Consider the following 17,019-nt stretch of genomic DNA (forward strand, 5'->3'; position numbering starts at 1 on the left):
ACGTTCTGCTTTGGCAGCCCAGGGTCCACCAGTTCGGATCCCAGGTATGGACATGGCACCGCTTGGCAAGCCATGCTCTGTAGGCGTCCCACATACAAAGCAGACGAAGATGAGCATGGATGTGAGCTCAGGGCCCGTCTTCCTCAGCAAAAAGAGGAGGATTGGCAGCAGATGTTAGCTCAGGGCTAATCCTCCTCCAAAAAAAAAAATTACGATAAGATATCACCTCACTCCGGTCAGAATGGCTATAATTAACAAGACAGGAAACAACAGTATTGGAGAGGATGTGGGGAGAAGGGGACCCTCATACACTGCTGGTGGGAGTGTAAACTGGTGCAGCCACTATGGAAAACAGTATGGTGATTCCTCAAAAAATTAAGACTAGATCTACCATATGATCCAGCTATTCCCCTGCTGGGTATCTATCCAAAGAACATGAGAAGACGAATGCGTAAAGATACACGCACCCCTATGTTCACTGCAGCATTACTGACAATAGCCAAGACTTGGAAGCAACCTAGGTGCCCATCAAAGGATGAATGGATAAAGAGGATGTGGTGTATATACACAATGGAGTACTACTCAGCCACAAGGAATTATGAAATCCAGCCATTTGTGACAATATGGATGGACCTTGAGGGTATTATGCTAAGTGAAATAAATCAGAGGGAGAAGAAAGTCAAATACTGTATGATCTCACTCATAAATAGAAGATAAAAACAACAACAAACAAACATACATAGAGACTGAGATTGGGTTGGTGGTTACCAGAGGGGAAGCAGAGAGGGAGGAGGGCAAAAGGGATGACTGGGCACACGTGTGTGGTGATGGATGGTAATTAGTCTTTGGGTGGTGGACACGATGCAGTCTACACACAAATCAAAGTACAATGATGTATACCTGAAATTTATATAATGTTATAAACCAATGTTACAACTAAAAAAAATAAATAAAACAAATTTTAAAGGTTCACAGAATTAACCACATAAAATTTTTAAATTTCTACATGGCAAAAGATATCATAGATATAGTAAAACAATAAATGATAGACTGGAGAAAATATTTACAGCACATATAACTGAAAAATGATTAATAGTCATAGGACATGAAGAGCTTCTACAAATGGGTAAGAAAAAGAAAAGCAACTCAAAAAATTTTTTAAAATTATTAAAGAAGGTGAACAAAAGAAAACCATGAAAGGAGGAAATATAGTTAGCCAATAAACATATGAAAAGATATTCAATGTCACTAGGGGCAAGGTAAATGTTGCAATACTAAGATACCAATTTAGGACTATCAAGTTTAAAGCAATCACAGATCTAGCAAGAATACATGTAAATGGGTACTGTTGATATGAATATGATTGCTTCATCTTTCTGCAAAGAGATAAGGCAGTACAATTTTTTTTAAATGCCTATACCCTTTGAGCAAGTAATCCTGCTTCTAGAAATTTATCGTGTAAAAACAAAAGCACTACTAATTAGAAAATGAACAAAAACCACGAACAGACATTTCACCAAAGGGAACATAAACATACAAGCACATGGAAATACGTTCAACATCATTTGCCATCAGGGAAATGCAAACTAAAACTACAAAGAGATATGCCCACATGCCTATAAGAATGGCTAAAATAGAAAGTCGTGACAATACCAAATGCTGACAAGAATGCAGACAAACTATCACTCACACACTGCTGGTGGGACCATAAATGGTACAGCCAGTCTGGAAAACAGTTTGGCAGTTTCTTATAAAACTAAATACACAAATATCATACAATCTAGCAATGGCACTCTTGGGAACTTATCTCAGAAAAATGAAAACTTATGTTCACCAAAAAATCTGTACATGAATGTTTATAGCAACATTATTTGCAATAGCCAAAAATTGAAGACAACCCAGATGTCCTTCAATGAGTTATGAATAAACAGGCTGTGGTATATCCATATCATGGAATACCACTCAGCAATAAAAAGGAACATTATTGATACAAGCAACAACCCAGATGAATCTCATGGGAATTATGCTGAGTGAAAAAATGCCAATCCCAAAAGATTACACATTGCATAATTCCATTTATATAACACTCTTGGAATGACAAAATTGCAGATACAGAGAACAGACTGGTGGTTGCCAGGAGTCAGGGATGGGGAGGGAGGGAACAGGAGGGAGATGGGCATGGCTATAAAAGGACAACAGGAGGGATCCCTTGGTGATAAAACTACTCTTGGTGATAAAGATACTCTGTCTCTTGACTGTGGTGGTGGACACATGAACCTACATAGTGATAAGACTGCACAGAATACACATATACATACATACACACACACACACACACACACACCCACCCACCCACCCACCCTAAGTAAAACTACAGAAATTTGAAATACCCGTCCTAGAGTTTTGCAAGATATTACCATTGGAGGAAACTGGGTGAAGGGTAAATGGGATCTTTCTAAATTATTTCTTACAACTGTATGTGAATCTACAATTATCTCAAAATTAAAAGTTTAAATAAACAACATAAAAGCACTAGTAGGCAAAGATACACAAAACTATAAGCAACCTGAACTTCCATTAACAGGAGAGCAGTAAAATACATTATAACACCTCCATACTACAAAATATTAGAGAAGTTTAAAAAGAACGAGATGCCATATCTAATCAATCCTAAGAAGCACCTTTGTCCACATTTTCACATCTCTGAAATCCAGGTGTGCCGCGTAATTGATGAAATTATATAACTGAAATTAGCAACAGTTTTTCTTTCTTAATTACACATAAAGATGCCATTGATGGTAAGCTGCATCACTATGTTACCTATTGACCTGGAACAATGTCCATAATATATGGCCAGGTTTATGGGGGAAAAAAAAAGGAAACTATAGAGTAATATAAATGGTATGATGCCCATTTGAGGGAGGAGGAGGAGGAAGAGGAAGAGGAGTGGACTTCGATAAGAATGTCTTCTCCTCGATCTCTATATGACTCCACTCATAGGTGGAAATTAGTATATTGAGAAGGAGATCTGATCGGTGGTTACCAGGGAAAAGGGGGGGTGGGGGGAGGGTACGAAGGGGGAAGTGGTGTACCCACAACATGACTAACAAAAATGTACAACTGAAATCTCACAAGCTTGTAATCTATCATAACATTAATTAAAAAAATATATAAATTAAAAAAAAAAAAAAAAAAAGAATGTCTTCTCCTATTTGCACCACCTACCGTCATTTCGGTGGACTTAAGCATCCTTGAAAAATCGGGCAAACTTGTCTAGAGCAAGGATAATGACAGCTGAGGGCTGAAGCTGGACACCTCATCATCAGCATGACAGCACCAGTGTGCAAGGGCCTCCCACACTCCTTGCTCTGCCAGGGGTCCCAGCCCCAGAAAATCAAATCAGCACACTCTTCTCAATTACTCCTACGTGCTTTGGCCCACAGCATCCTCTCTGTCTGCTAAGTAAATGGAACGACAGGAAATTGCAGCCCAGGCACAAAGAGCAAAAAAGATCTGTGAGAAAGCTGGCAACCATCTAGAAGAAACTAAAATTGGTTTTAGCTTTATCCCATAGACCATATAAAAATAAATTCCAGATAAATTAAAGGCTTAACTGTAAACAATAAAAATCTTACAAGAAAATTAAAAAGAACACATGCACGCTCTTATGTTAGGGAAGATCTTAAAACACCAAAAAACCAGAAACTGGTAGATAGGTATATGGATCAGTAAAAAGACATTTAACCATCTAAAAATTTTTTAATGTGGTATTATAATTAATTACTACAATATACAAAGAACTCTCACAAATTGACAAGGGGACAAATAATCCCATTAAAAAATGGACAAATAAAAGGAATAAGCTTTGCACAAAAGAGTAAAGCTATAAGCCAACAAAGATAAAGACAAAAAAGATACTGAAATTCACTAGCAATCAAGGAAATGCAAATAAAACTGACAGTAAGCCACCACTTTTCACCCATCAGACTGACGAAACTTCACAAAACACTCAAAACTATTGTTAGCAAAAAGGAAAAGGGCAGTCACACGCATCGCTTGTAGAAACTTTTAGAAAGATACCGGACCACAACTATTAAAAATAAACACATATTCTCTTTGACTTGGCCACCCAACTCCTGAAAATCTATGCAAAAGAAATAAAATCCTCAGGATATAAGAAAAGATGCTCAAGGATGTCTTTTGTTTCATTGTCCATAATAGTAAAAACTAGACACAAAGTATTACTTCATAGGCAATTGTTTGCACGTCTGCATCATGCAAGATAATGCAGCCTTTTAAAAAAGCATTATTAGAACTATAACTTGGAAAGGTTTTGACAGGGTAGTGCCAAGAGGGAAAATACAGATGCAGAACATTACATATAATTCAATTTTTATAAAACAGTGTCAATAAAACGTGTGTGTGGGTATATACATGGATATTTTATTTGCAAAAGACTATATAAATGTGGAGAAAAACACAGAATAAATAATTCTTGATCATTAACATAAGTTACCCAGATGGAGGAAGAAAAGGATATGGTAGAGAAAAAAGAGGCCAAAAAAAAAAAAAAAAAAAAGCAGTTGACAACCAGAAAAAAATGCAAGCTTGGAAACAGTGAAAACTCACAACGCAGTAGTTTTTCAAGATACTGTAAGTGTGAGGGTTTGAGGATGGCAGACAGACATGTAAAAAGAAATCAAACGAATGTTCTACCAGAGGAAGAAGAAATTTAAATAACCGATTTTTAAATGGGTTAAATCATAATTTCTGGCCATTTTCAAAATTCTCTGGGATACACAGAACTCCAGCTCTTGGTCTAGACACAAATACTGCTCGGGATGCTCTTGGCAGATGAGACGCTTCAAAATCAAGAACAGGAGATGCCAGCTGACAAGGAATTGGCTGAAGAAGCTGGTAACTCAAAGGGAAAAAGAGAACGGAGAAAAACAAGAGCCCCCAGATGCAGAAGGAACGAATGAATGTGAAAGGAGGAAACAGAAGTGACGTTAAGTCAGTGGCCAGTGGGATCTCCAAGTCTGGTTGGAGCCCACAGCCTGGGAGAAAGAAATCTCCACACCAAAACTTTGCTTTAAAAAAAAGAAATTAAAAACAACACACATTTGTTCTGATTTCTGGTCACACCTCAGAGCCAGAATATGCATGTCTCATGCCCCACATCCAGTCAGTGACTCAATCTTATCAAGCTCAGCCCTAAAGCTTCTCAATCCGTCCTTCTCTTCTCCCAACACCACCACCTCCACTCAGCCCTCTTGTCCACCGCACAGAGCCACCTCACTGCTCTCTCAGCCCCCATCTCACCCTGTCCATCCTCCTGGCATCCTGAACAGAAGTTACCCTCCTGAAACACAAATCTATGTCACTATCTTTCTTTCCTTCTTTCTTATTATCCATACCACAGTTTGCTATGGCTATACAGTACATGAGATGATTTTAAGGGGAAGGCAGATGAACATTTCTATGTTAATCATTTTAATGTGTCAAGAAAAAAACAGAACCAGCCATCAATCTTTGATTTCACTGATGGTATTACTTACAAGAGCAGAGCAGACAGGTCCTTGAAATTCCACCTAAAGTCAATCTCTGGCTCAGATAGTATACAGAAATGGCAAAAATTGTGAAAATGGTATACAAATAGTTCATAGTTTAAGAAATAATACCCTAATGGATAAAGTTCAAGCACTTCCCCATGACAGCAAGAGAAGAAATCTAGGACTTTCCAGCCCATCTTCCAACACATCATCCATGATCTGACCATTTTCTTGCACATCCCTGCACCATCGCATTTGCTATCTCCCCTGCCTGGAAGTCCCCTCCTGCCCATTTGACTACTAAAGACCCTGCACTCACGTCTCACGTCTGCATCATGTAATTATTACTACAGGCCACCATGACTGCTCACAATTTACATCTCCATCTCCGCGACTCAGTTTTGAGTTCCTTGAGGACAGCAACCATCTCATCTAGCTTGCATCTCCAATGCCAACATAGGGATCTATAAATAAATACCTGTTAAACGGAGGAATTAATCATTCTAGCCTTTAGTTTCCAAAGTAGCCAAAACACTGGTATGTCTAGTCATAGAAAGAAAAAATAGTGAGTTTATTCAGTTCTTACTGAGTATGCCAAGCAACCATTATTACATCTAATCCTCACTACAACCCTGCGAAGTGGATACCATGATCATCATCTGATTTTCCAGATGGTGCAACAGAGGCCTAGAGAAGCTAAGTCCAAAATTACACAACCGGCAGTTGGTGATTTGTGGCCAAGGTGAGCAGAAAGATAAGTACGTCTGACCCCAAAGCTCATACTTCATGCTCACGGCCTCTCTCCACCACCAGGATGGAGAGGAGGAGGAAGTGGATGATAGGACTCACACAGAGTTTCCTATGGGCCACGCACTGCTCTCAACAACTATCGATACAAACAATATAAATATTTGTTAAAATTCAGACATGGAAATGTGCTCAGATTTGCTAAATGCCCTAGAGCTCCCCAGTTGCTAAAAATAATCTTTTTCCAAAAAAAAAATCAATGCTTTTGATCAATATAGTAAAATAAAAGAATATGCAATGTGGAACTATCTACTACAGATCCACAAAGTGGAAATAAAGTGCTCAGGGTAGGGGGATAAGGAATCCAATTAATGGACCCCAGGATTTTTTGCCAGGATGACGAGAATTAGAACATCCCGTCAAAACCTCAAACTAATAAGAGGTTGGTCAAACACCTGTGACAAACTGGAGATTAAAAACCACATGATGAACATCGAGAGACACGTAAAAGAGGAAAAGGATGCCTGAAAAGGCCATTTGGTTTCATACGTGTCCAAAGGAATTCATATGGCAGTCTTCATCTACACTAAGAATAACATTAGGGAACAGGAAAGGGCGGCTGGTTTGTTTTCAGCTTCCTTTCTAATTCCTCAACAGGTAAAGAAAAATCACCAAAACAAACCCCTCTTCCCTGGTGTGCTCTGGAAGGAGAAGAAATGCTCCCTTCTGATTTCTTCTGCCATAGTCACCTGGAAGGGTCACAAAAATTTACGATTTCCAAATGTTCTTGGATGAACACCTTACCCAAAGCCAACTCACTGTCACGCCCAATGGCAAAGAGACCCAGTGCACAGAGAATATTTACCAAGCGTCCAGACACTTCACCTAAAATCATGGCAGTAACAATAGCCAACAATTACTGGACACTTACCAGCGCCAGGCTCTGTTCTAAGGGCTGCACGTGGACTAACTCGCAACAACTCTGTGAAGTGAATATTATTACTACTACCCCTATTTTACAGATGAGGACACTGAGGCACAAGAAAGTCAGAGACTTGCCTACAGTCACAACATGACCTGGAACTGGCAAAGCCGCGATTCAAACTCCAGGCTCAAATCCCACACTCATTTTCCTGCCCCTCAGTTTGGGCTGCTATTTAAAATTCCGCAGGAAAACTTCCAGATTACGTTCTGTAATTCCACAGGGGGAGGAAGATGCTTCTGTGAAACAGTAACGTATCTAGTCTTTGAGGTAACTTGCAGTGTCTGCTGAGTTCTTGGGCCATTATTTCCAGAAGGCAAAACATTCAAAAGCTATGATACGGCCTCTTCCCAGGCCAGTGTGATTGACAGAAAGTGGAATAGTTTTAACGAAGCACAAGAATGGGTCTTTGTTCTTAGGGGAAAACGGGAGAACAACCAACAAAAAGGGACGAGGAGAAACACAAATGTTACGGAGCCTGGTGACTGCCGCCACTTCCTCCTGGGGAGGACTCTAAGGACAAAAAGGGAAAAGACATGTCCTGCCTGTAACTTCCTTTCATGTACACGTTGTTTTACGCTTCACATGAGGACTGCGGCATCTGTGTCAATCTCACAAAATCAGACTAATCTCTCTCCCACACACTCATACACACGCGTGCACGCACTCTTTGCACACACACACTTTGCGTCTTTGGTTTCAGGAGAACAATGCTGTGGCTCATGCGGGCCCCTAAAGCCCACAGCTTCAGTCCTAGCCGCGTTCTCTTTCCCACACTTCAGTCCTTCACAAACACCTCGGCAACTTTCGTCACGTCTGAGGATACGTACTATTACTTATTTGTCTTGAGTTTCACTCACTTTTTCATTTAAATATGCCCATTTTAAAAGGAAAAACTCTACTGCTATTGCAAATGGAGAGCCAGCATCACGGGCACTAAACAGAGCAGCCCTAAAAGTTAAGGCAATTAAAATAAAGTACTAAATTCTCCCTGTCACCACCAGAGGAAGACAGCCTGAAACTGGCACATTCTGGCTAACAAGGAGGGGGAGCAGTGCAAGACATGTTATTTTGAGCTATATGATACTGTCATTTTTCTAGGTCAAAAATGATCAAATATTGGCAATTTCATTTAATTCAACTTAATATTAATACCAAACCAAGTGTTTCCCTGTGATACTTAAAAAGAATTGAAAGGAGGGGCTGGCCCCGTGGCCGAGTGGTTAAGTTCGTGCACTCCGCTGCAGGTGGCCCAGTGTTTCGTTGGTTCGAATCCTGGGCACGGACATGGCACTGCTCATCAGACCACGCTGAGGCAGCGTCCCACATGCCACAACTAGAAGGACCCACAACGAAGAATATACAACTATGTACCGGGGAGCTTTGGGGAGAAAAAGGAAAAAAATAAAATCTTTAAAAAATAAATAAATAAAAAGAATTGAAAGGAGAAGAACTGAGCCGTTAGGCAATTGAAAGGAATTTAATGCCATGACATTTAACACTTAAAACAATGTTAAGTACTTGCAGTGAGACAGATCTCTCACTCTGGGAAACTGCTAGAAAAACAAGAAGGGATGTGGTGTTAGAGAATGAGGACCATGCTGGGAATTGGAAGTCTGTGCTCCAGTGCCGTTCCACTACCTACAAACCACGCGACCCACCCAATGGAAGCCCCCGCCCCAGCGCCGACACCCAGGGGATGATGATAGATCAACGCTGCATGGATGACTAGCTCCAAGCTTCCACTCCTGTAAAAGGAGGGAAGTTATCCCCCTCTTGCTCGCCCACACTCCAGGGTCACTGCAAGGATCAAATGAGACTGATGACATAGAGGTAAACATTTTCAAACCTCACAGTGCTGTCACAAGAAAGATCATCATTACAATGTGGCAACGACAGGGGATCACTGATGGGCATTCTGGCCACCCTGTCTTCACTCCACCTTCCTAACAGCACCCAGGTTTCATTCTGATGCTCTATTTCTTCCTCCCTGGATACTGTCTTGGTGGGATGGTGAACCCAAGTAGCCATCTTTGCACTCCACAGGCAGTGGGGTCCCAGGAAGATCCCTCAGCCAAATCCTTCTGCTGGTGGCCAGGAGGCGGCCATGTGACCTGAGACTGACCGATGAGGTGCTCCCTCGCTGGAACGTCAATCTTGAGCAGAATGAGAATCAGAAAACAGCCGGTGTTCACTCCAGCAGCAGAGCCTTACCGGGACCACCATTCCTGCTGGGAGAGTATTTCTGGGCCTGTTTCCAGCTTAGGAACCTTCCAAAGCTGCCTCGACTCCTTCCTGTTTCCAAACCCGGGCTGCCATTGACTCTGTGGGCTCCCAATGTCCTCAGCTGGAGTAAATTTCTGCTGCTTGTTACCAGAGAGCCTTGGCAGATACACCGGTGCATCATCCTCTCTAAGTTCCTCCTGATGTTTGTCCAACCAGCTGGACTCTCTAGCTGCCACCACAAGCCGACAGCTCACAGTCCTGCCTAGAATTTTTCCTAAGAGAGTAAACTAAAAATGGCATCCAAAGAGAACACTTGGCCTTTTAAGAAAAATTTCTTCCAATTATCCGTTATTTCTTAAGAGACACTGGTTCTTAGATTCCTGGAGGAGACTGATGTGGGAAGAGACACACATAAGAAGCTCCATGTTCCAAATGGGACTGAGAACCATGCCTAGAGTTACAGGGAAAGAAATCCTCCACCTTCAATTGTTGCTCTGAGAGCAAGAGAACATCGACAAGGCTCACTAATTCACATCTACCCCTTCATTCTGTTTACAGTCGACCACCTGCCCCAATAGGCAGCACGGATAGGTGCCACAAGCGGAGTATGAGTGTCCCAGCCAGACTTCTTCACTCCCTGAGGGTATGGTATGGAATGTGCGGAATGAAACTAACACCCCTACATGTGTGGCACTTTTGCACATAGTATCGGACTTAATCCTCACAACTGGTTAGGTAGGTACGATTCTCGTCACCTTTTCTGATGGATGGGTTTCCCCACACCACCAAGCAATTCTCTGACTCCAGCTGGGTGTCCTACAATTCAACTCAATTCTGACACTATCCACCCGGAGACAGCATCAGGTTAAGCATCAGACTAAGGTCTCAGTCCTACAGGACAGCACTCCCCTACCCTTCAAATACTAGTCACAAGCCCAGGTTGCCACTTGTGTTTCTGACTGACCAGCTATATATCTCGGAGGTTCCCATGACCTCCTCCTCAAGTTCAATTAATTTGTCAGAGTGGCTCACAGAACTCGGTGAAACATTTTACTTACTAGATCACTAGTTTATTATAGTAAATATAATATGGTTTATTATAAGATGACATAAGTCAGGAACAGCCAAATGGAAGAGGTGCTTAGGGCAAGGGATAAGAGCACGGAGCTTCCATTCTCTCTCCAAGTGGGCCACTCTCCCCAAACCTCAAGTGTTCACCAACCCGGAAGCTCTCCAAACCTTGTCCTTTTGGGTTTTATTGAGGCTACGTTACACAGGCATGACTGATTAAAACATTGGCCACTGGCAACTTAATCTTGAGCCCCTCGTCCCTCCTGCGTGGTACAGGGAGGGACTGAAAGTTCCAACCCTCTAATCACATGGTTGGTTCTCCTGGCAACCAGCCCCTACTCTTTGGTACTTTCCAAAAGTCACTATATTAACGTAACAAGACACCTTTCCGGCTATCAGCACTTTGGAAATTCTAGGAGTTCTGAAGCTCTGTGCTGGTGCCAGGAATGTGGCGAAGAACACACACATATATTTCTTATAAGTCACAATAACACAGCGGACCTAATTCTAGGGCTCAGAGAAGTCAGGCAGGTGACACAGCTGGAAAGGGGAAGAGCCAGATTCCAAGCCAGGCCTTGCGAGCCTAGCACTCCCACTCCAGCCTGCCCAGCCCCCTGGACCAGCCCTCAGCGTCGCATTCTGCAATCACTGCTCCCCTGGACTATCTTCCCCAGTGCACACAAAGCCACCTGAGGGGTAGAAACCTGTCTGAAATATCTGGGAAGCCCCAGTGTCCAGCACGGAACCCGACACCAAGTAGGCATTCGGTAACTAACTGCTGGACGAATGAGGCTCCAATAAACATGTATGGGCACTTGCCATGGGTCAGCGCTGTGGACACGGTGGGCAAAACAGGCTCATTTCCAGCTTGCTAGCTAGTTGAGGGACAGGTGTAATCAATTCTTCATACGAACGTTTAGTTTGTGGAAGAAACATATAGACTATAACGGTATAGAGCAGGAAGCAGCAGAGTATAGCCCACAGGCCAAACCCGGCCCTTTACAGTTTGCCAATCCATGGTATAGAGCAAGGAAAACAGGTCCAGATGACCAGGCCGGGGGAGGGGGCAGGATTGGATCGGGGGTCTGGAAGATTTCCCCGAAAAATTACTGAAAGGCTTTAGAATTAAAAATAAAAAAACAGAAAAGGCCAGGCCAGGGTGTTTGGAGCAAAGAGCCGGAGGAAAAGTGTGAGGCCTCCAGGCTGTGTTAAGGATGTGGGTCTTTTTCCCCAGAGCAAAGAGAAGCCAGTGGAGGGCTTCCACGGGGCAGTGATGTGAGGGAATCTGCATTCTGCAGAACTCTCAACACAGAGGAGGCAGGATAAGAGGAAGATGGGGAGCTGGCCTACGGCAGCCGTCCTGTGAGAGACGTGACTGGGCCAGGGTGACGGCAGGGGTGCTGGAGAAAGGAAATGCATTTGAGATCAATTCCGGGGCTGGGCCATTTGTCAGGGGTGAGGAGGAGAGGTGACATCTATTTTTTTCAGACCTCACAACAGTTATTTTTAAAAGTTCACTGACTTTCCCTCTTGAGGTTACACTTTTTCACAGACTAAGGACACTGACGTGGCCTTTCCCATATGAAGGTGGTGCCACCTTCAGCCAAACACATTTCAAAGACAAGACCATGACTCTGATATTGAGAAGGACCCCTCTAGGGGGGGAAAAACAAATTTTTTTTTTAAACCCAGCTTCAAAACCAATGTAATCACTAAATGTCATATGACAGAGAAAGAATAGACTTGGGAGCCCAAGAAACCAGGGTCCAACTTCCAACTCTAACATTTCCCAGATGCCTAACCTGGGCTGGATTATGTCAGCTCTCTTTGTCTCTGTCTTCTCATCCATAAAGAAAGAACAACACGCCACTCCTCCTGAGATTGGCCTGAAGATCAAGAGTCGACAGGAACAAAGAGTGGCACGAACAGTAAGAAGCAGTAACTATTATTACTAATATGGAGCAGGATACTCCTTTGAGCCATAAACCACAGTTACTATGGAAGGAATTAACTTTTTTAATTCTACTATGAAACATAATATTTTACAGAATAAAAGTTACAGTCATAAATTACTGTGTAAGAACATGGTATTTTTGTTTTTCTGTTTTTTTAATTGTCTTTTTTTTTTTCTACTCTTTCTCCCCAAATCTCCCCAGTACATAGTTGTATATTTTACTTGTGGGGCCTTCTAGTTGTGGCATGTGGGAGGCCGCCTCAACGTGGCCTGATGAGCCGTGCCATGTCCCGTACCCAGGCTCTGAACCAGCGAAACCCTTGGCTGCCGAAGCGGAGCGTGCCAACTTAACCACTCGGCCACGGGGCTGGCCTCATAAGAACATGTTAACCTAACATTTAGAAACGCTTTTTCTCTCTCAGGAAATCAACAGCACAATCATAAAAAAAAGTGATAAAGTAAAGCAGTCCTGAATACATACACACACACGCATGCACGCATGCCTGTACACACAGCTGGAGTCAGTAAATCTAGGATGGGATGCAGAATTGCATTATTAATTAATAAGCCTCCCAGGTGATTCTGGTGCGGGTGGACCTTGGGTCCCAAAGTGAGGGACCCTGTGCCGACCGAGGCCAGGCCCCATAGGAGGCCCTCCGGCAGAACTGAAACGATAAATCAGTCTGACAATCTAATGCTGCAGACATCTACTGAGAACCTAACGTGTGACAGGCACAATATGTTTGTGCAAAACACCGAGAAGTGAAAAAACAGAGAAGTTGCCCCCTCTGCCTTAAAGCTCACAAGCCTTGTGGTGGCACAGATATTCAAACACTCGACTACGGGACAACGCAGTGCGCACTTACCCAGACAATGAATCTTTGCTGAGCACCTTCTACATGCTTCTAGGCACTGGGGATCCCCAGTGAAAAAGACAGCAAGACATCCCTGCCCACACAGCGCTGACGTTATGGGATGAGAGACAGAAATAAACAAAACAAAAAAGCATAATGTACAGTCTGCTCGTTGGAGGTGTTATGGAGAAACTAAGCAAAGAGGACAGAGTGTAAGGGAGGCGTACGATTTTAACTCTGCACCAGTTTTGAATAGTCCCTAGGCTCTATTAAAACGTAGCACCACAGGCTTTGTTCGTGGCTGATAAAGTGTCACCAAAGATCAAGGGTCTGAAAGGCCAGAGAAGGGAACTGGCTCTGCTGGGCGGGTTAGGTTAAGAGGGTGGGGACGTGGACAGTCTCCAGGATGAGATAAATGCTGAGCAAGTGGTTCCCTCCCCTTCTTTGCAGGAATGGTCCTCCTGCCCCTCCAAGGCTGCAGCGCATGAATCAGCTCCGAATGACTTCACAAAGTATTTCCAGCAAATGCTACTGTGCCTCTTACCTCTGCCAAAACATTTGCGTCTCCTCCTCGTCAACGTTATAAGCTTATGCAATTATGTCAGCCTTTCCTGGGTCATGAAGGTGAGTGGCAATTTTTAAGACTTTTTTTAAACTATAAAAGGACCACATGATCACCGTATAAAATACGAAAAAGATCAGAAGGTATAAATATTCCCAATATTCTTGACCCCAATATTACGTCTGTTCACATTTTGGTAGAGCACATTTTTCACAATTGTTATGTACCATAGCTAGGATCACTCCACAGCCATACCGTTTTGTATCCTGCTCTTTTTATTTTTACTGAATATATAATTTGTAAATTACCATATATGCATCTTTCTGCTTAAAACAAATTCTGTATGGACATTAATTTAATGGCTATGTAATATTGTTAAATATACTGATGCACTACACTTTATTAACCATTTCCCAATTGTTGAGCGTTAAGGTTTCTGAGTTTTCATCACTATAAGTTACCCTGAAAATAACTTTATAGAGAAAGGTATTTCAAGTGATTCCCTCAGAACAGACGACTAGAAGGAGAATTAGGGGAAGCTGGAAAGGCTTTAGACAAGCAGTCACTGCCTTGATGGTCTACAGATCGCCCACATTTACTCACTGGACCGCTTGGCTGCAGAGGCAGAAGACAGAAGCTGCTCATCTCTGGCCACTTTTGAGATCTTGATGGCAAATGGTTTGTAGAAGTGACATATTTACCTGCTGTCAGAATCCGAGGCGATCTCTTTTCTCCCTCCAAAGCGGATCTGGCACTGCACGGAAAAAGAAGCCGCTGAGACAAACTGTTGGGATGGGACACTTAAACATCACGAAACAGCCCAAACAGGTCTTCTGGGTCACAGGGGACACGGGGCCAGAAACTCCGGGCGCCGAGTCAGAGCATTCCCATGCCCTGGGTGTCAGCCCAAGATGTAAGATGGTGGACACCCCAGCCTTCCGGTCGCCACTTAAAGGAAGCCCTTATCTCACACTTGTACACAAGTGAGCCTTGTGGGAAAACAATACGAAGAAGACAAGTAAAGCACACGGCAGGTTATCTAGGAAGCGTCTTCCATCTGTCAGCAGCTGACTGTCTACAACACAGAGCTCTTCACAGGCAATAATTAAAACTGCCAGCCCCAAAGTTGTTATGACTGGCCATAAAATTATGGCAGCATAAATCAAGCTTCAAACAAGTCATTCAGTTGTACTGAATGACCATTTACCCAGGTTGGGTACAAATGGAAGCAAACTAGTCTCTTATTTATTTATTTATTTATTTATTTATTGCCAAGTTTTTAAATATCTTTTAAAGATTGGCACCTACACTAACATCTGTTGCCAATCTTCTTTTTTTTTTTTTCCTTCTCCCCAAAGCCCCCCAGTACATAGTTGTATATTCTAGTTGTAGGTCCCTCTGGCTGTGCTACATGGGATGCCACCTCAGCATGGCTTGATGAGCGGTGCCATATCTGCACCCAGGATCCAAACCGGCAAAACCCTGGGCCACCAAAGCGGAGCGCGTGAACTTAACCACTCGGCCACGGGGCCGGCCCCTTTATTTATTTATTTATTTTTAATTGTGGTAAACTATAGATGACATAGAATTTACCATTTTAACCATTTTTAGTTACACAAATCAATTTCCATGTTATGCAGCCATCACCACTATCCACTAATCTCTTTTAAAGGCATAGAACCTATGCTGTGGGTATCAGGCTTGCAAGACTCCTGAACTTATTATCCAAAAAAAAAAAAATTACATATATATGTGTATATGTGTGTGTGTGTGTGTGATATTATATATATAATATATATATTATGTACATATATTACATATATAATATACACAATTTGCATACAATGAAATACACCGGTTTTAAGTGTGCAGTTCCATGAGTTTTGACAAATTTATCATTTAAAGTTATATATGTGTATATGCATAAATAAAGTTGATATTTTAAAAGACATATAGATATATCTATAACACTTTCATCCCCCAAAATAGTAACAACAATAGCAGCACTAGGCATAAGCTCCAATTTATTTGTTTAACTGCTACATTTAAAGCGGCTCAACTTGCCTCCTCACCTTCTTGTTATATTTTCCATTTCTGGTGCAAAGAAAGAAGAAAGTAATAACGTGGGCTCTGTATTTCCCGTGGACCAGTCAGGCCCTTTACCTGCTTTAACAAACACAGTTCCCTCAGCGAGCCCATAACAGAGAAGAGGGATGCTCAGAGAGGCTAGATGAGTTGCCCCAGCACACACAGCCATGAAGACATGAAGCTGGCATCCAACCCCAGCTACACCCAGGCCAAAAGCCTGTGTCCTTTCCACCACAGCAGGATGCCTTAAGGCCTGGGCAGATACCAAATTCTCTGGGCTCACTCAACACTCACCACACACCTTTATTAAACTATTTATCTCCCCATATTGTGATTACATGCATATAACTGTCAGTTGCTTCTTCCAAAATGTGGGCTACCTAGAATTCCAAGGGCTGGATTCTGGCTCTGCTACATATTTACTATGACACCTTAAGCAAGTTATTGACCTTCCCAAGCTTCAGTGTCTTCATCTATCTCACGGGGTGGCTGGAAAAATTAAATGTAAAGCACTTAGCAGAGGGCCTGGCACACAGAGAACGTGCAGTAAACCATGCAAGTCTGGTACATGCAGGGAAGCAAACCGATGCCAGCCTCCTGTCCAAGCTCGCTTCCATACCCAGCCAAAAGCCAGGCATCAAAAATAGCATCAACCAATCAGAACAGAGCCCACCTGGGGGATCCACAGATCCTGGGCATGGCCTCATGCCACCTGGCCTCTGTTCTTGTGCTCCTGGGGTCCTAACTCCAACCACCACCTCGGCCCCCACAAGAGCCGCCCTAAAATGAAACTGCTTGGAAATGAGACTTTGAAACCCACAGCAATGCCCTTTTCAAAGGGACATCACTGAAGGATGGGGTCCTCCAGAGGACTTTAGGAAGTCAGGACACAGGAGGTCCTCTGTCCCTACCTCTGATGGCCTTCATCGCTCTATCATTTCCTGGGGAAACTACTAGCCTCACTGTTCCCAGACACCAAATGG

General features: G+C 42.8%; 1 protein-coding gene across 9 annotated transcripts in view; it reads right to left on the reverse strand.

Annotated features, from left to right (window-relative positions):
* Positions 1-17,019, reverse strand: part of SNX29 (sorting nexin 29) — a 590,085-nt gene that overhangs the window by 555,757 nt on the left and 17,309 nt on the right. For 7 of the 9 annotated variants that reach the window (XM_070568519.1, XM_070568518.1, XM_070568526.1 and 4 more), the window contains exon 3: positions 14,650-14,702. In XM_070568519.1, the coding sequence (XP_070424620.1) occupies positions 14,650-14,702 (53 nt within the window). Of the gene's footprint in view, positions 1-13,398; positions 13,495-14,551; positions 14,703-17,019 lie in introns of all 9 variants that reach the window. The other 2 variants (XM_070568523.1, XM_070568525.1) reach the window with 2 other exon arrangements.

The sequence above is a fragment of the Equus przewalskii genome, chromosome 12 (assembly GCF_037783145.1).
Source record: "Equus przewalskii isolate Varuska chromosome 12, EquPr2, whole genome shotgun sequence".
Taxonomy (NCBI): Eukaryota; Metazoa; Chordata; class Mammalia; order Perissodactyla; family Equidae; genus Equus; species Equus przewalskii.